Source organism: Gigantopelta aegis, chromosome 2, assembly GCF_016097555.1.
Source record: "Gigantopelta aegis isolate Gae_Host chromosome 2, Gae_host_genome, whole genome shotgun sequence".
NCBI classification, from domain to species: domain Eukaryota; kingdom Metazoa; phylum Mollusca; class Gastropoda; order Neomphalida; family Peltospiridae; genus Gigantopelta; species Gigantopelta aegis.
Window position 1 is genome coordinate 12,687,086 of NC_054700.1, and position 21,149 is coordinate 12,708,234.

At 35.9% G+C, this 21,149-nt stretch overlaps 2 protein-coding genes across 3 annotated transcripts in view; both read left to right on the plus strand.

Annotated features, from left to right (window-relative positions):
• LOC121381352 (tRNA modification GTPase GTPBP3, mitochondrial-like) overlaps positions 1–21,149 on the plus strand; it is a 45,045-nt gene that overhangs the window by 1,053 nt on the left and 22,843 nt on the right. Inside the window, exon 1 of one of the 2 annotated variants that reach the window (XM_041510652.1) lies at positions 2,536–2,554. The exons of the other annotated variant lie outside the window; for it this stretch is intronic. The gene's annotated coding sequence lies outside the window, so the exon portion shown is untranslated. Of the gene's footprint in view, positions 1–2,535; positions 2,555–21,149 lie in introns of those variants that run through there. 2 annotated transcript variants of the gene reach the window in all.
• On the plus strand, positions 18,231–18,908 carry LOC121387259 (BTB and MATH domain-containing protein 38-like). Its single transcript, XM_041518287.1, has one exon. It carries the CDS (start codon positions 18,231–18,233, stop codon positions 18,906–18,908), a length of 678 nt encoding a protein of 225 aa, XP_041374221.1.

Sequence of the window (21,149 nt, forward strand, 5' to 3'; positions counted from 1 at the left end):
TTTTATTTAATTTAATCTTTGTCGAATCCATTTATATTTTTCATTCACACCAATGTTGGGGGTGGGGGTGGGGGGAGAGGTAATAGTTTTAAATCTGGGCCCATTTTAAAATAATGTTTTTAATAATTTAAACAAAGTATTTCAGGCCTCTGAAAAATACGAGAGCGATAGTTTCGCTCGCGTAAGTATAGTTGTGCGTAACCCATTTTGCTTTTTGCGCATTGGATTTATGACCTCATTTACATGGTTATGACGGGTTACGTAAAAACGAAATGGGTTACCTGAATTTGTTTTGGTGCATCGCATAAATGGTTTACAGTGATAGAAATAAGTAGAGTTTGTTACTAGTCCACCGGACAAGTACATGTACATCTAGAAATCTACTTGTCCACCAATATTTTCACTTGTCCAAATGAGTTGTTAGGTTTATTTAAATGCAACGACAGTGTGTTTGGTTGCTCAAAATGAAACATCATACAGTTTTACTTGTCCACTGGACAACCATTGAGGTCCATTTTGTTTGTCCGAGCAGATTTTCACTTGTCAGGACAGACGGACAAGTGTTTAGTTCGGACTGGTTTACGCAAATTTTCATTTCTCAGAGGCCTGTATTTATTTACAACATTTTTGCATCATATGTGGGGGAGGGGGGGGATCCACATTTTTCTTCAACATTGTCCACAACACAGGACTGTCATAGGTGATAGGACATTTAGAAGGATACTTTTTTTTTTATTATACATAAATATACAGAACTTCACATACGTTGTTTTTGCTTCCTATTTATTGCATAAGTTTATTTTGCACAAGAATAAACAAGTAATAAATAGGAAACAAAAACGACATATGTGAAGTTCTGTATTTATTACATACCTTCTTTCATGTTTTACAAAAACATTTTTTGATTTAACGTCATAACAACACTTTGTTAAATCTAGGATCAAAACTCCTTTCATGGATTTACTTAACGTTAAGAATCATACTCTGTAGAAGCCTTGTGTAATGTTTCAAAAAAGGAGATAGACTTGTTTTGAAAGAGTTCTAAAATTACAACAAAATCTATAACGTACGGGGGTATGTATTTTTGAAAAATATCACTTTTCATATTTTTTCAATGTCACAATTTAAAAATGTAGAGTTGCCATCAACACAATTTATTACTACACGACAACAAAACGTTATGTCTTCTTTATACTGAAACAAACAGTATGTTAACAGACATTCACGTTTTGTAGCACTTTTTGGTGCATCTCCATGTAACTTGCTGGTAGCCTCTTTATACCAACAATACTGTCACGTATGTAAGTAAGTCCCGAAAACAGTTTTAAACTCTTTTTTATGCACCCCTGAATCTTCCTGGACTTTTTTTCAGCAGACAAATTTTTATTATCCTTTAACTTAACCATTATATCCATGTCATAAACCCATGTGATAATTTAGTGTATTAACCCAGTTAATTACGGTATGCAAATTTACAAAGTCTCTAGGTAATGTGTTGCTGTGGATGGGTCATTTCCTTACAAGCTAACAAGACCTGTATACCTGAGCATAACGTTTTCAAAGATTTAGTTAAAATGTGTGATGTCAAACTAATTTCTGCTAATCGTGATGACGTCATATTACCGATGGCGGCAACTTTAGTACTGTGATTGACTAAATTTTTTGTATTAAAAATGTTATTGTTGAAGTGTTAGCGGTTGTCTCTGCAGCTTCAGCTGTTGCCTCCCTCGGTGATCTACAGCATTACTCCAGTGATCTTGGGTCCTCTTCCCATCATACATTCGCTCCTCATCCCAGGGTCCACACTGACCACACAGTAATCTCGACATGGCATCCGTATTTCCATGCGAACGGCCAGCTCGGTGATGTATCTCAAAATCAAATGTTGACAATACATCTAACCACCTTGCTAGTTGTCCTGATGGTTCTTTAAATCTCATCAGCCAACGGAGGGCTCCATGATCCGTCCTGATGATAAATCTTCGTCCAAATAAGTATGCTCGATATACCTTCTCAAAATGAACAGCAGCCAGCAACTCTTTACGTGTAACACAGTACTTCTGTTCTGCGTTTGTTAGAGTTTTGCTCCCATATGCAATCACCTTTTCCTCACCATTCTGCTCTTGTGACAATACTGCACCTATTCCACGATCACAGGCATCGGTATCCAATATAAATGGTAAACTAAAATCAGGATGTGTCAAAATAGGAGCTGAAGTCAAACGTTTTAGTTGATCAAATCATCATCATCTTCTTTTCGTTCGCTTATTGACTACAAGTCGAGGCCAGCAGTGACTATGAACGATACTGTTCTTTGTAGATCACTTCTTGTGCCATACAGCTTCTTCTGGAGAGTTGTAGTTGTCCAGGTAGTCTCCCTCAGCTGCTGTAGGTTTATGCAGTCTTGGAGTACATGTCCGGTCGTCTATTCTGCTTCTCCACAGGAGCACATGGAAGAAGGTACCAGCCGAAACCTCTTATGCATATGCTGGTTCAGCCTGTTGTGTCCAGTCCTTAGTCGGAAAATGATGACCTGTTCCTGACGGGACGGCAGGTAATAATAATTGGTTTGTTTGGGACATCTATAGAGAGATTTAAAATTGGATTTCATCTCGTCGTATGTCACCCAGTTGATCAAATGATTCCTGACTCTGCTCAGTCCAATTAAACACTCTTCCCTTCTCTCTCAACCTGTGTAATGGTGATGTTATTGCTGCAAACTTCTTTACATACTTTTGATAATACAAACACAAACCAAGGAATTGGTGTACCTCGGTCACTGAAGTTGGTTGGGGCCAATCTCTCACACGTTGAATTTTAGCACTATCTGTAGCTATTCCTTCAATAGAAATAACATGTCCCAAAAACGAGACTTCCTTGGCAAACAAATAACACCTGTTTGGTATCGGTTTCAAACCACCAGACTTCAGTCGCAAAAGCACTTCGTCCAAGCATTTCAAACACAATAATATCTTCCAGGTAAACCAAACAAATGGCTCTATAATATCCCGTTGTAACATTTTCTTTGGAAATAAACTGTCTTAAAAACCACATGTATTTTAGGAATGTCGGTAAGCAAAATTAGTTCTCACAAAAAACACTCTTGAAGAATCCTCTATTGATAACATAAAATTTAACAAATATTAAATTATAACAATAATAATAATAATAATATACTGGGTAACAACATTAACAAATGAAATAATTTTAATGAAAAAATTAAATTTAACAAAAATTATATAATAACAATAACAAGAGTAATAATTAGAAGAATATCAATAAAGTTTAAAAAAATTATATTTGTGGTTAGTCTCGCACATTGGTTGCATGTGGCTCTATTTCTACTTGGACTCCAGAAAAGCACTTGAAAAATGTAGTAATTATTTTTACTGGATTTGAGGCATGGTTTCACAGATATACATGTATCTGCCACATGATGCTGTTAGGTGTTGGTACAGAAAGTCTTCCTACAACCGTTTGGTCCATGGAAACAGCAGAGGCTCGTGTTGCTATTCTGTTGGTAATCTGAATGAGAGGAGACAGAGGACTAGGAGGAGAAGGGAAATGGGGAGGAGGAGAGAGTAGTGACACAGATGGGCAACACCCTCCTCTCCTCCCCAATCCCTCCATTGTCATCCTCATCAGGGTTGATAAATGTTCTTCTGTTACTTTAAACTAAAATATCTGTAGAAATGAAGTAAAAATTAAAAACTTCAAATTAAAAAAAAAGGTACTTAAGTGTCTATTAAAAGTTTTTCACAATTTGCAACATATACTTACTATAATAGTATCAAAGGTCACCCTCTGACCAAGGATTACCCCTTGACTAGGGATTTTTAAATCTATCTTAGCTTTGCAAAATCGGAAAGCCTGTTGTAGGAAATGATGTCACTACAGCACATGCTATAGTGACATGGCTTACGGTGGTTTTACAGTTTCGTAGCACTAAGATAGCTTCGAAAATATGGCCCCTGGATTCTTGCCAAAGCCGTAGGACTTTGTTTTGACGTAATTGACATGCATTAACCAGCCATTAACTCCATGATATCATTTGGGAAGAAGACTAAAGAAAACAAAATAATTTTCAATATAAAATTAAAGTTTATCAGCATTTTAATTCAGATTCTGTCATGGTTTATGTCTTGCAGTGGTGCTAGATCATTAGATATTTCCTCCAGGTAGTTTTCAGTTTCACAACACTCTCTAGGAACTTTACTTCTGTGTGCAGTGAGTGGATAGGTGAAATGAGATAGTCATTAAAAACTGTTCTTTTGTCGAGTACACATTTCTCTTTATACAAAAGTTTGGCCACACTCCATTAAGCAATATATTTGTAGAGTCCTTTATGATCCACTGACATTTCAAAGGTAAAACCCCAAATCTGTTGATTCAGAATCGAAGGGCTAACAAACATCATTCCATTACTTAAAACTAAAATATAGAAATAAACTAAAAGGTAAAAAATTCAAACTTGAACAAATTCATTTAAGAGTCCATTAAACAATGTTTTTCACAATTTGCTATACATATTTACTATAATAAAGCATCAATGATGTCACCCTCGTATCTTCATTCTTGTGTATTTACTCTGTTTGATTTTATACTAAAGTTTTCCCACACACCATCCAGCAATATATCTTTGTTGAGCTCTTCCTGGCTTTCAGGCATTTCCAATATCGGCACACATGGTTCAGGAGTGGCAGCTAGTGCTTTTGGTTTTAGGCAGGGGCTTCCCAGCAGCATGTTTGCATTTTTCCCCCCTGAATTCTTTAGATATTTCGTTTTAATGTGGAGCCATTATGAGGGAGACCTGATCAAATTGTGTACAGGTCCAAAACAATATTACCTGATATATAGAGTCGAAGGGTTGAGAAACATTCATCCCTTACTTAAAGAGACATTCCTGCGTTTGCTGCAATTTTTAAGATGTTATCGACTAACAGAGACTTTTTAATGATTATAATTACATATATTTTTCTGCATAAAAGATTAGCGGCTGTATGTTAAACATGTTTCTGATCTTTCTAATATTTGTACTAAGTTCAATTTCATTTTATTTTCGAAATTTGGGGTGGGTTTTTTCGTACGTACAAAATTATTTGAAGACAAAATCTAGTTTGGGCTTCTTACAAATATTAAGACGACCAGAAACACATTGAATATACAGACACTGATATGCTAAACAAGAAAATATATTTAATATGTAAGTTTAATCGTAGAAATATTGTATTAGTCAGAAACATCTTACAATGCATCGAACTCAGGAATGTCCATTTAAACTTGCCAAAGCCATAGGACTTTCTTTTGACATTGTAAAGAAGACAAAATAATGTTCAATATAAAATTCTATTTTATTCAGATTCTGTTATGGTTTATGTCTTGGAGTGACGCTAAGGTCGACGACAGTCACTTTTCGCACCCTTGTTTTGGCTTCGTACACAATAAATAAAACATATCCAACTAATATTTTGATATGATATATTTGACAAAAGGTACGTTTTATTTCTTTCATCTTTTAAACTGGGTACATGTCGTTTCAGTTTTAATGCTGGAAAAATTCTAATGAGAAATTGCTATTGAATGGTATTTTTTGTGTTTTTTGTTTTTGTTTTATTAACATTACTAATGCACCTGAATGTGTGTGAAGAAAACTGTGTGATTAAAAATTTGTAACTTTTATGAAATATGAATTTGAAATGAAATTACGGTGAGATATGCTATATTTATTGTGTATGTAGCTAAAACAAGGGTGTGAAAAGTGACTATCGTCGACCTTAGATCATTAGATATTTCCTCCAAGTAGTTTTCAGTTTGACACGCACACGTACACACTCTACGATCTTAACTTCTATGTGTTGTGAGTGCACAGTGAAAATGAGCTGGTTATTGGAAACCTTTCTTTTGTTGAGTTCACTGTTGTTTTTTTAATACATAAGTTTGGCCACACACCATCCAGCTATACATGTTTGAGATATTTCTGTCTTTTCTGTTACTGACTTTCTTCTAATGAAGCCTGCTCTGAAGTGCTCCAGACTTGTCTCAACAGCAGCAAATAAGACTTTGATATCAGTTTGGCTTTTTCGTGTAGGTTACTTCATCTTCTTTCCCTTCATTTTCACCCTGTTTTACATTCTTTACAAACATGTCTTTGTATTTGTCAAATAATTTCATGGCAGGATAGCTAGTGAAAAGCTTGAAGCAATATCCTAGGTCTTGTAGACTTAAATTCAGGCTACGTTTCCTTGAAACGAACATCAGTTTCTCAAATTTTGAGAAGTGGTACCAGTCGGATGTTTTACCGTTTTGTGATGATTGTAATTGGACCATGTCTCGGCTCGTGCTAGTAATGCAACAGTAAACCGGTATACCACGATAATTGATTAGCTCGATACGAACCGCGGTACAGTTTTGCATATCGCAAATTTTTACACGCTATTTTTTCCTTGTATCTTGTTTGACTTGAAATAGGCAAATTATTCTGACTTTCTTCTAATGAATCCTGCTTTGAAGTGCTCCAGATTTGTCTCAACAGCTCCAAATAAGACCAGACCTGTCAACCCTCCCGGATTCCGCGGGAGTCTCCCGGTATTTGATCAAATCTCCTGACTCCTGTGCGGGAGACAGTTTCTCCTTTTAAATGACATTTTTGTAAGTATAAAAAAAAATCGATCCTCTTTTGTCAAAATAACAGAAGGGAAGTAACTCTGCCTTTTTTTCTCATTCGGCAAATGTCGACTACTTTCGGCTTCTGAGAATGTAACAGGCCGAATTGTCCCGACTGTTTAACCTTTGCCGAAGTGAAAATTGTGGGATAGCCTATTTATATTGTTAAAAAAGCACATGGAGTTTATAAAATGACATGTAATTATAATGTTTGTTGTCATCGTAATGGCTACAAAGCGTGTTGCCGCTAATTCAACAGGCTGTGTATTGACATTCAGTGTTGCCATATAAAAAAAAAAAACTATCCAATTTAGTTCTAATAACACCTCTGAATTGTAAAATGTCTTCCCACTGGATTACATAATGCAACTATGACGAATCTGAACTGCCAGACTCCGAGTTGACAGCGATACACACGATGCATGTTAAAATCACATGTCACAGCAAGACAACGAAAAGACCAATTAACTGTATAAACATACTTGTGTCAGTTAATTTTGTATGTTTGTGCAGTAAAATGTTGGTTATAAGGGTACACTTCAAGAAATTATTTTTGTACAATTAAAAAATGTTGTGTTTGACATTGACATAAAGTTACTCACGGAAATGGGTATAATTCCGGTATATTTCACACGATGTCCGTAATGAGGTTTTACTTATGATTAATGAAAATACAATGTTTATTGCATCATTATAATGATTTTAAATAAGTACCACGCCACCGTTCCTCATTATAGTAAAAACTGAATATTAATTTATAAGATTTATATAAATTTGTCTTTGGTACTTAGGTACACTAACCACAAATGATAATGTAACGCAACCTGTAAGGCTGTAAGTGTAATACCGTAAATGTACTAATTAAATTTTTTATTTCTTGTTCATGTTCTTAACATTTTTGGATAATATTTTTTTTTTTTTTAAATATGTATTAAATCATAATAATATTTAAATTTAAAAAAAAAAAAAAAAAAAAAAATTAATATTTTTTTTTTTTTTTTTAATGCCAAGATCTAAGGTTAAGAAGTATATATGACATTATAAAGTATTCATATAACTTATTGTAATAATGTTTTTTTTTAAATCTAGCGATTTTGGGTTAAATTGTGTGAATTTAAAAATCTCCTGCTTTTTCAACACACACCTCCTGCTTTCTCTTGTCTAAAGGTTGACAGGTCTGAATAAGACCGATATCAGTTTGGCTTTCTTCTGTGGCTCACGTCAGGTTCTTTCCCTTCACTCTCACCCTGTTTTACATTCTTTACAAATAGGTCTTTGTATTTGTCAAATAATTTCACGGTTGCTGCCCTGCATGGGAGACAAAAGGTAGTTGCAGATATTGTTCCTTCTAAAGCCCGCATTCTCCCACTTCCTATTTCTTTTCTTCCTTTTCAGGCATTCCTTTCGAGTCATCTTAAATTAAGCTAGGTACACATTAGTCCAAACATACTTTTTGATCGGTCATTATTTCCTCCCACGCATTATAGCATTTTTGTTTTTCATACATGTGCGCAGAGCCGGTTTAAGGATCCGCGGAGCCTGTATTACAAATAACAGCAGGGCCCCATTCCCAGGATATATATTTTTTGTAACCCCCTCGGGGAGAGGGGGAGGGATTAAATGTGCACATAGCTGGAGCCCTAGCTGCAGGGCTCCCTGAAGCACATGCTACAATTGCTACTAGGATAAGCCGGCTCTGTATGTACGTGCTGAGGATTATATACAGAATAACTAGTTAATGATGTAGGATACCGGCTTTATCCTGTGAAAGTAAGAATGGGAAATTCTACGAGGCTTACCGATTAGAATTGCCCATTCGACCTGAACAGGATAAAGCCGATAACCCTGTGTCATTAACTAATTACTCCTTTTTATCCTGCAATACATCAAACATTAAGGGGAAAAACTATTATTTCTGTTACTTTACCTACAAATGTACATTATACAATGACCTAGACGTAAAAGATATAGAGGTCATTATCTGGAGAATACAAAATCAGTAAATTTATAAAGATTTATTAGACTTAGAGTTTCCATAAATTTGGGTGTTTTTGTTCTATATTAATATTTCAAAAAAATTACAGAATTGTCATGGTCACTGGTGGCAGCACGGTTTCTCCATTTCTCTTTTACTTTTCAAGCCAGTGCATCACAACTTGTATATCAAAGGCCGTGGTATGTGCTATCTTGTCTGTGGGATGGTGCATATAAAAGATCCCTTGCTACTAATGGGAAAGTATAGTGGGTTTTCCAAGACTATATGTCAAAAGTACCAAATGTTTGACATCCAATAGCCAGTGATTAATAAATCAATGTGCTCTAGTGGTGTCATTAAACAAAACAAACAAACTTTTTTCTCTTTTACTTATGTAGGATTTCAGTCATTTGTTAACGTTGCCCACATCCTTTGTCCATTAATGCGTTTTTTAATTTCGCCTTATAATGGTATTGATATTCTGTGCAACACGGGCAACAATAACAAATAGCCTACTTCCTAATATGAAAATGTTGGTTTCTTTTGCTGTTCCTTTTTATATTCATTAATATGAGGAGAGGGAGTTAGTTATACCTGGTAGAAATAATCCAAGTTTATTGCTGATCCTGTTTTTAAATTAAACCAAGTTTCAAATGCTTTACATGCATGGTTGCAGTAGGGTCAATTGAAAAATTGATAGGGGTTGATATCAGTGATATTTACAACCATTCCACGGAGCTAGTATGTTGAAAAAATGCTAACCCCCACCCCCACCCCCCCCCCCCCCCCCCCCCAAAAAAAGGTTAATTGTCCCAAATTTAAAACACTTTGTTTTCAGAGCAAGTAAATAAAAGTAAAATCCCAGGTAACAAAGTTGAATCTTCAAAAATACTTTGATTCTATTCTTTAGAAATTGAAACGGAAGTTCCAGAGACTGCATTAATATTAGCTCTGTTGCCACTTGAAGATCCATTTCAGTTTGTTCTACACTATTGTCACTGCTTTATCTGTTGGCACGTATTGTAGAGCCACCCAGTGTGTATAACCTGGGTATCTCACTCGTTCATCTGAACCCTTCCCATCTCCATACTGCTGTCTTTGGCTGGAATCCATCATTATATGCAATATATCAACCAAACTATGACCCATAAATATCAGTACTACAACCCCTACCTCAAAGTATTAACTGAAGAAAATGGTACCTTTCTTGGCTCATTTTCAGTACAACCAGATGTTTTTACAACACCCCTGGTTTCGCACAACATTTTAGTACTTTTTATATATATATAGTTACTCCATGCATGTTTCAAGCACAAGCTACTTGACACAGTGGTACTAGATGAAATAAAATTACATACATTTTTAGCCCAGATGAAACTAATTTTTTTTTTACAACCAACACACTCACATTTATAACCAACCACAGGACTTGTGATGTTAACTTCTCTATCAAACATTTGGTGCACGTCGAACTTTGCCCCAGCCGGAAATTATTTGGTTTAGTGCTATAAGGACAGGTAGTGGTGCATCAAACGAATCGGCTTTGGAATTCATTACAGACATGAACTCCAGTCAGACGTAACTAATTTCACACAGCTCAATTTCTGTTCACACGCAATAGTGATGGCTGATTCACCATTGAAATTTCAATTAGGCTACTAACCCAAGGCTCATGAATTTCTTCTGAAGATCCTTTCAAAATAGACTTTATTTCACTGTTATTTTCTTCCACTGTTGGCTGATTTTGCCAAGCCACCAAAGGTGTGAATCCATGATTATCAATCATTTATCTGAACCCTTCCCACCTCCTTTCTGCTTGTACTGGAATCTGTCCAGTGGTGGATTATTTTTTTTATTATACACTTCCCATTGAAACCCATATATTTGTATCAATTCATTATTTATTGAATACTCTAAAAACAGCAAATTCTGGCTGATATTTAGTTTTAATATTGCAAGATTTACAACATAGCCAAAGCATTACACATGCATGTTACAAAACTATACCATCAGTGATTCAGTTTGCCATTAAATCAGTTAAAATTTATTATGTGTATACATGTATAATCATGATCTAACTTGATACATATCCTACATACATGTATAAACATAACCAATGGTTAAGAACAATTTATTCATTCATATGTTCCTATTTTACAGTAATTAATAATTAAAATTAATGTATTCATTCCATTTTATTCATGTAGACATCTTCAGTAATGAAAAAACGATCCATATTGCAGTAATTAACATCCATCAACCTGCTGTCCTATGAGACAGAAATGGTTTCTTCCTCCCTGACTCGACAACATTAAATCTACTTCTTTGGAATATAGTTGTGAGTTCACTTGGATGCAATGGAAAATGTTCATCCTCATCATCATACTCACAACCATTGATTTCACTACCATTTGCTTTTCACATTTTGAAATTTGTGACACAGGTTCAATGTCTGTATACGTGTAGGCATTTTAATACCTTCTAAACAGCTCATTGGCTTTTCAAGTTGCAAACTTGTTTTCAATAACTATGTTTGAACATATTCCATAAAATGATAAAGATTGATAATGGGTAATAAATAAAATACTCAACTCGCTACTCGGCAAAACCGTTTATCTTGCACTCGTGAATTGATGTTGTCTTTCTCTCATCAAAGTTTGGGAAAGACAACACCAATCCACTCGTGCCAGATAAACGGTGTTGTCCCATCGGCAATACGACGTCATCACGATTAGCACAAATTAGTTTGATGTTACGCATTTTAACTAAATCTTTGAAAACGTTAGGCTCAGGTACACAGGTGTGGTTGGCTTGTAAACAAATGATGGCCCTTCGATTTTTTTCATTGCTTCTTTCAACGTTTGGATACAACGTTCTGCTAGTCCCTTGGATCCTGGGTGGTAGGGAGCAGTCTTTACGTGTTCGATATTGTTTCCAGCCAATTCACTGCTTATGAAAGAAGTTCCATTAATCCCATCGTCGCCAATTCTGTAATGTTCTGGCTCAACAAACTCATTTCAAAAATGATAGTGGCTTTTATTCATACTGAGACCATACACTTATCGTCTGCTTGGCCATGCCGTATCCCAGGGATACACTTCCCAGCTCGGTTATATTGGCACTTCCCATAATAGTAACTAAGTGATAATAGTTTCTGTATCGCTATTGGTATTAATGCTATAGGCTATACATTACAGGTTGTTATAGAGATGTATAACAAATTTATTACATAAATGTACCTTTATAACAAAGATTGTTATATACATATACAAAATGTATTACAAAGGTTGTTATAGATATACATACACACACACACACATACATATATATATATATATAGAGAGAGAGAGAGAGAGAGAGACAGAGAGACAGAGAGAGAGAGAGATGATGTAACAGATGTACAACAAACGTTCTTTCATAGATGAATAACAAAGGTTGTAATGCTAGGATCAGACTACCAACGGTCACCGTAGTGAAGTTGGACAGTTACGTTGTAATTCCCCCTCTCCACTCCTAAGTTAGACTGGTGCGCTCAGATTAGTAACTATACAGCAATAATCCGTGATCATGATGATGTTACATGTGCTTGCAGTCAGTTTTGGGTAAACAGTAGCCCGAGTACTCTGACTGTAAGAGAGCTAGACGGACATTTGGACATAAATACGCTCTCATTACAGTCAGAGACCAACCTATGTATATTTTTGGCAATTCCCGACTACCAAACGGTAGGCAAAGATTCCCGCTCTAATACCACAACAATCCTATGTTTGACGTCAAATACCTTTACATCGATCATTTTCGAGTTAACTGATACCCAAAAAATCCACATTAATCACTAATACACATACTACAGAAAGAAACCCGACAGCACCCACATTCAGCTACGCTTCGTGACACTCCGTCGCAACAATTACAAAGCTCGGCGATCTATTTCGAGACTGGGCGATTCCGCCTTGTGCAGCAGTTACAGAGGCCGTCTCATAAGAGGAGGCAGTACGTAGCACATACTTTTGCCGTATCCTGTCGATAACACCCAAAATGTATACTTCAAATTCAAAATGGAATCAATAATGTGTAGATCGCCGAGCTTTGTAATTGTTGCGACGGAGTGTCACGAAGCGTAGCTGAATGTGGGTGCTGTCGGGTTTCTTTCTGTAGTATGTGTATTAGTGATTAATATGTGGATTTTTTTGTATCAGTTAACTCGAAAATGATCGATGTAAAGGTATTTGACGTCAAACATAGGATTGTTGTGGTATTAGAGCGGGAATCTTTGCCTACCGTTTGGTAGTCAGGAATTGTCAAAAATATACATAGGTTGTTCTCTGACTGTAATGAGAGCGTATTTATGTCCAAATGTCCGTCTAGCTCTCTTACAGTCAGAGTACTCGGGCTAGGTAAACAGATGAAAATGGAAAAGTGCATTCTAACCACAGTCACCGTTGTGAGGCTTCATTGTCATAGACCCTCGTTTGGTTCTAAACAATAATGCTAGATCTTATAACACTAAATGAGTCATTCCAAAATGTTATGAGAGTATTGTACAGAATTGAAAAACAACGCCACATCCCCACCATTTTTTCTTCCCTGGTGTCACAGGGATTCTATAATACCCGTAACTGAATAAAACACGATTATCAAAATATCTCTCCTAACTGTATATCTATTAGATCTCTCTGTAACAGGCTGTTAAACCCTAGTATGGCTCGTCTCTAGGTATGATCAGAGATACGATCTTATATAAAGTATATATTATTATAGCACGTTAGTTCTCTAGAAACACAACAAAAACACAATACACTTTGGAATCTGTATTAATCTACGCTGACAAATGTACAGCCGTAGTAGTTAATTAATAACAGCAGTAATAACAACCCAGAACTGATCACTTAATTAGTTAATCTCTAGGTGTCTAGTTACACAATATGCGAATCACTTCACCGTTACACCACACCCACACGTGTGATAATTGAGAAACGCTTCCAGGAGAAGTTAATTAATAAAGGAATTACAACACCATTCCTAACTGGTTAATTTTTAATTAACCCTTACTACTCGTTCAGTAACGTGTGATAATTTAGGAACGCTTCCAGGGGAACTTAATTAATAAAGGAATTACAGCTCTATTCCTAACGGGTTAATTTTTAATTAACCCTAACTACTCATTCAGTAACCTTGTAACACAGAATTAATACTGGTACTGATCACAATAAAGACAATAACCTACAGTGTACCTAGGTCGTCTAGGATGACTGGCTAAGCTTTATATTACCAAATACTCATATAATGTTAGAACAAGAAGTCTACGATTTACTTCGTCAGATGACCGAAGACACTGTCTAAAGAATATTGGTATAATACAGTATTAAAATATTTAAAGTCACATCAATCACATCAAGGTTATACACAGAGCAGAAATGATATTTACCAAAGTCCAAACGGACTAACGTTCCCAGGAAGCTTCCTTTTCCGTTTCTCCTAGATATCTCTAAATTCTAGCTATTTATTATAATTCAGGATTTTGCCTGGGGGTACAAGGCGGTACCTCACGTATCATCTCATATTCCAACTCTACTAGAGTCGGTATATTTCTCTCTGATCGTCAGACTTACTGACGCCATCGTCGCCAAATCACGGTTGTAAAAACCGCACTCGCAGAGGTATTACGTAACTACTCGCCACATGGCCTCCGCACCTGGCTAAGGGTGTGTATTAGGCGTACCGATCGAGGACTGTCGCGCAGAAGTATTATGTAACAAGTTGCCCATCTGGGCTTAAGTGCAATTAAACTGCACACGGCCCTCTAACACAAGTAAAATCGCCACAGGCGAAAACAATTTAAGAGCATGTACCGTCACACCTGGCATAATCATACCATTCTGCAATGTTTACTGTTTGTGCTGGATGATGTCACGTGGCCTAATGCTGTGCTGTGATTGGCCGGTTGATTGAAGAATCGACTGTCCAATTGAGCATTTCACACAGACTAACAACTGGGAGTTGGGTCGAGTCAAACTAGCAACAAATGTAGAGCCTGGTTCATTGTTTGAAATAGACACAACTGTCGTAGGAGTTGTATACCATGAGAATCAAGTTGTAAGCCTGCTCGGACAAACAAATGGACAGTCGTAGAAGTCTTGAGATCGCCAAAACTTGTCATGGCAGTCGGAGCCTTACATTAAAGGGACATACCCTAGTTTCAGCTCATGAAAATTAACACTACGGTTGTTTAATCTACAGACCTATAACCCATTTAGATAAAGTTACAATATAGTGAAACATGAGTCTGTGACTTTAAAATCGTGAAATACCCTCTAAAAATAGACTGAAACTTGACTCCATAATCGTTACCTCTCAGACGCACGTGCGTTTTTAAAAATATTAAAAATGCATTTTGTGATATTAAAAACACCAGGATGACCAAAAACACCTCGAATGTACGGAAATGGACAATCTAAACAATAAAATCTAAGTAAAGTATTATTTCAGTTATCAAAAACGGCTCTAATAGTAAAAAAAAAATGCCACAGTGTTTAAAAACTAGGGTATGTCCCTTTAAATAGATGTACAATGAAGGTTGTTACACTCGGAGATGTGTAGCATAGGTTGTTAGGGACCATCCAAAGTTTTCAACATTTTGTATGGTCTTACAGAGCATACGGCAGGGTGCAAGGGTAACAGTCATGTACGACTTTTACGCTTGAATAAAATGTTCAATATGTTTTGGCAAACTGAAGTTGAATTTTTTCATACTGCTGATCTCGCTCTCGGGCTTTTATGGTTAGGTCTGGCACCATAAACTTAATATCCCTGACATCCTTTTAAATATTTTGAATACCAAGCTTCACTAGTAATATATTCTTACATGCATATCACTAAAATGCTGCATTTAATGCTTATTCTTGTGTTTATTTTTATATAGTAAGTTAGTTACATGTATGTTCAGTGTTAAAATATTATGAACTATTGTTGGAGGATGGAGGATATGAAAAAGTGGTAAACTTTTGTATTTCTGTGAAATTTTTGAAAACTTTGGATAACTACTTATATAGATATACATTAACACAGGTTGTAAGATAGAAAGATTATTACTGAAATAGATATTTGTGAAAGGAAAAGTATGGTTTGTGTATAACACAAATCAATTTAATGTGCAATTACAGTGTGTTCTAACTTTAGTCATTAATTTGATTGTTTCTGGAATACAGAAATAGATTCACATTATTGGACCATTGATTAGACACATGCTTAAATACAAAACATACAAATCTATACCACCGAGCTTTCATTAAAGTATGCTCTTTGTCAGTTATATTTATAAATGAATAAATTATTTATCTTTAATTTGAATGTTTCTTTTATTATTCATTGATAATATTATTTGAACGTTGCCTTGCTTACATCCAAGTCCTGGACACAACTTAGCTAATTTCTATGCTGAAACCTTAATTACTTATAAAACTGGTGTATATTCAGTTTATGGCAGCGGTCACTCACTTGACTTATTTTCATCCAAAAAATTGGATACATGTGATATGATAGAAGACAATGTTACTAATAAAATTGTTAGCAAGTGGCACTGCCACTTGAGGACGAAAATGTATTTGGGTTTGGGGGTTGTTTGTTTGTTTTTTGTTAGTTTTTTTTTTTTTTTTTTTGGGGGGGGGTCTCTTACTCTATTAAAATAAAGATTTTTTTAAAACAGTTTGTCACCCCACACACACACAACACCACCACCACCACATCATTCTTACGTGCCTGTCCTGTACTCTGTGTTCCGTAACTTGGATGTTCTTAATGTGGAGCTGGCCATATACCACAATTATTTACGCTATATTTTTCTATATAGCTTTAGTTGCTATAGCACTTTTATTAATATCACTAAGCCCATGGGTTTGTTTTAATGCACATATGCCTGCCTGAGGGCAATATACTCTGAAACGGACAAGTCCTGTTGTCCACAAAACCTGGTCGGAGTACACTGGTAGCACCTAAGTCTGCGCACCTAAGCATTTGTGTTATATTTTAAAGTTAAAATCGTTTTCAAAAAATATTTGTTTCACCGCCACAGTACAATGGAACAGTAAACGTGTTACTACAGAAAGTTATTTTAATTTTAATGTTTTTCAAACTCAAGTAATGGGTGCATTTTTAGTGGGACCCCCCTGTATTTACTGGCCTGCATGACGGCACATAAGTCTGCGCAATAAACATTAAAACAACCACTTCTGTTGTTAATGTTTATAGAAAACAGCAACAAATAATGGATCCGACTTTTTGTAAGTTCTAAACAACAAACACTTCCTGTTATAGTCTGTTTCAGAAGAATTTAGATTATGTAAATGAGATAAATATAAAATTGTGTTCCATGCTTCTTAGTTTGGACAACACAAAATGACAATATAAAAAATCCAATGTCAAAAATTTTGATCATTATTCAACAAAAGTTGTCCGTTATTAACTGTGTAAATGAGCACAAATAGTGTTCGTTAGTTATATAGGACAATCAGTGATAATTTTGAAACAGACTATAACTAAAAACAGGCCATGCCGTAAGTGCAAGCTTCAAATTCTGTGCAGCCATATTGCGGTGTGTCACTCGGCGGTAAATTCAAAGTATGCTTGGATGTTTACGTTAACAGATAAAATAAAACATTTATTTCATTTATGGATTCATAAATTGCAATAAGGTATTTATTGAAGCTTCTATGTAAACTTGTGTAAGTTGATCATTACAGCGTTGACAGACACGTGTTGACAGGTGATACAAAAACACGTTGATCGAGGCAGGCAAAAGTATAGGCCTATTTTTAGTGTATTAATCCAGAGGTGGGGGGTTTTCAATCAAATTGTTATCTATCAGTTTTATACATAGGCCTATTTTCACAATCAAGATGTCTTGTTTTAACCATGTTTTTATGAATTAAATTAACGTTTGTTTACAAACATACCCTAACACTTGTTTCAAGACGTTATGTAACGTAACTAACATGCGCAGACTTTTGTGCCGCGCAGACTAAGGTGACATGAGTGTGTACACCTATTTTACACAAAAAGCACTACTTTTGGATGGGCCGGAATAGCTTGAGTGTCCTCTAGCCCACCCATGTTTATATCATATGTTATCTCCCTGACAACATATAAACAGGGGAGGGCTAGAGGACACTCGATCTAGGGCTGAAATTACAACACACAAAAAAGTCTTCAATGTCAACAAGTTATACATGTATGTTTGCAAACTACATGGTCTCTTCTGTCAAACTCAGTCTTATAATTGCCACTAACTTTAAAACTGTCCGCCACCAGATAATCGCTTGCACGTATAATATACGTATAATATAATATATAATATATTTTCTGATTTTGGGTCAATCAAATGGGAAGATAACTTATCTGAGGCCAGCTGTGTAACCCGAACGCATGTTTATTTATAGTAACAGGACGTCTCCTGTTGGTTTCGTTTTCGGTTTTCATAATTTTGTTCCACGAAATCATCGAACTGAATTAGTTTCATTTATACTTTGCTAACTGTTGTTGTAACCGTGACGTCTCAGCCACTCCTTGCACTGGGCCACTCCAACAAGAGGATAAAATGTTTAAACAACCCGTCATTTATCATGATCCGGCCGATTATTTTATCATAGATTTTCGAGGTTTTGACATTCAGAGTGAACGAAGTGATATTGTTGTTGTCGTCGAAGCTTATAAACTCTACCTGAACAAAACAATTTTGTCTTTTGCATCGCCGGTGTTTCACAAGATGTTCCAGTCAGAATTTAAAGAAAAGAATCAAGATACAATTTCGCTTCCGGGTAAAAAGTGCGAGGATTTTATCGCATTTCTCTTGTGTATATATCCAAACACGATGGATGATGTCAGAGCTGATAATGTTGAAATGGTGTTGCCTCTGGCAGATGAGTACCAAGTACTGCAATTGAAGAAGAAATGCGAAACATTCCTCATGGAAAAAGAATTAGGCCAATCATATAAACGGCTTGTTCATTCTATTGTTTTGGCCGAAAAATATAATTTGGAAAAGTTGCTTGAGGAAGCTACTGACATAGCATCAAGGAAGATGCTTTCAGAGTTGAAGAAAGAAGCGGAATTTGCAACAATTTCAACGAGTACTCAAAATAAACTGATGTTAAAACGTATTGATGCTATCGAGATGGCTGGATGCCGCATGAAACAACGTCTGAAGATCGACTCGTCGGACTACCGAAACGGAAGTTATTTTGAGTTCCTCAAAGTGTTCGATGGAAGTAAATAAAAAGACAATAAGACATGACGTGATACTGGACAAGAACTGTTTTTATTGTCTTAAAGCTGCACGGAGTGCAGTATGGTGAAATAGAAACAGTAACGAGTTTGCAATGTTTTCTGTAATGATAGTGGGCATATTATTTGATTACTAGGGATGGGTATTATGAAAATGTTCTTATTTTAGTATCATTCCAGCCAGTGCACCACAACTGATAAATCAAAGGCCATGGTATGTGCTATCCTGTCTATGGTGTGGTGCATATAAAAGATCTCTTGCTACTGACGGGAAAACATGTAGCAGGTATCTCTAAGATTGTCAAAATTATTAAATGTTTGACATCCAGTAGCAGATGAATAAATAAATGTGCTCTAGTAGTGGTGTTAAACAAAAATGTTTTTTTAGCTCAATGGTAAAGAGCTAGCCTGATGAACGGTCGGTCTGGGATCGATCCCCGTTGGTGGGCCCCATTAGTTTTTTTCTTGTTCCAGCCAGTTTACCAAGACTTGTATATCAAAGGCAGTGGTATGTTCTATACTGTCTGTTGGATGGTGCATATAAAAGATCCCTTGCTACTAATGAAAAGAATGTAGCGGGTTTCCTCTCTGAGACTATGTCAATAGTTACCACATTTGACATCCAATAGCCAGTGATTAAAAAAAATCAATGTGCTCAAGTGGTGTTGTTAAACAAAACAAACTTTAACTTTTTTTTAAATGATCCTCTCTCTACCCTGACCAAGTTTTGTTATTATTCGGAACGATTCAAAATCCAATTTAAGATAGCTGCCTTGGCCTCTGATTGACCGTGACATTTCCGACTTCCTCTCAAGTTCAGGGAAGGATTTTAGCTCGGTTGAGTGCTCACCCGAGGTGCTTTGTATCGCAGGATCAAACCAATTCAGTGGATCCATTCACTTGATTGGGTTTTTTCTCATTCCAATCAGTGCAACACAAGTGGTCAAAGGCCGTATGTGCTTTCCTGTCTGTGGATCCCCTGCTGCTGATTGACTGAGAAATTGTCAACTTTTTCTGAAGCTCCACCAGGCAGGTTACAACCAAAATTGGCCCAAATGACCCTGAACAAGTGTTTTTGACATTCCAGATGGCTGGAATTATGTCACAGGTGAAATTAGAATTCACAAAATTTCAAAGCATATGCATGTGATAAAAGTGGATTATTTATTAGTTCATCTTACAATACGTATGTACACACATCTTCATTTGCTATCTTAATGTCAAATTAGCTGTCACCAAATGACATCAGAGATGTTCAGAGTTTTAATACCAGGTAAGCAGTTGTTCATAAATTTACAGCTGTGAAAATAAAAGTAAAAGACAGCGGACAGGGCCTAGTGCTGGAGCTAAACCTCAAATTGGGGCAAAAATTATAGATATTCGGGCAAAATGTGCTAACCAGAGACCTTTTTACCATGTATTTCCATCATTCTACCCTCAAAACTAGTTGTAATCCATGTAAAAATGTGTAGTGATTCCTATATAGCCGTTTGGTAGTAATGCTAATATGAATAAATATTGTTATTCAGATTCGAGCATTTTTGTTCTATTTGGTCAAAAACCAGCTTGCCCCCCCCTGCAAAAATGGAAGCCCATACGCCTAGGAATTCTAATATGAATAAATGTTGTTATTCAGATTCTGGCATTTTCATTTAATTTGGGCAAAAACCAACATGGCCCACCTACAAAAATGGGAGCCCGTACGCTATGGCTGTGAACAATGCAGTCTGAACTTTGAGTAGTCAGGTCCAGAATTAGAACTGACAATTGATAGAACTTGTACAATGTAAAAAAGTACAGCATTTTAGCCGGAGAGGCAACACATGTACATCATCAAATGAATTAGTAATTTAAGCCTTATAAACCCGATACTTGTATTAATAATGTTTAATATTCAGATTAAATACAACACTGATGAATACTAAATCACAAATCTTAGATTACATGTTTAATGCCAGCGTAATGTTCAGAATTTACTTGCTATATCATTCAGATTATGTCCTAATGGATCCTGTCTTTTGGGGGTAATAACTGTATTTCTTGTCATTTTAACCATAACACTTTTATTAAAAAAATATAACATTACAGTTAATTTGGCAGTAACATTTTTGTTTTCTTTCATGAATAGATTACGTTGGAAAATCCACACTACTTGATCCATTATATTACATAATGAGAATATATTTATATTCTTATTGGTTGAGAACCAGTCACATGATCTCCCATAAACAAT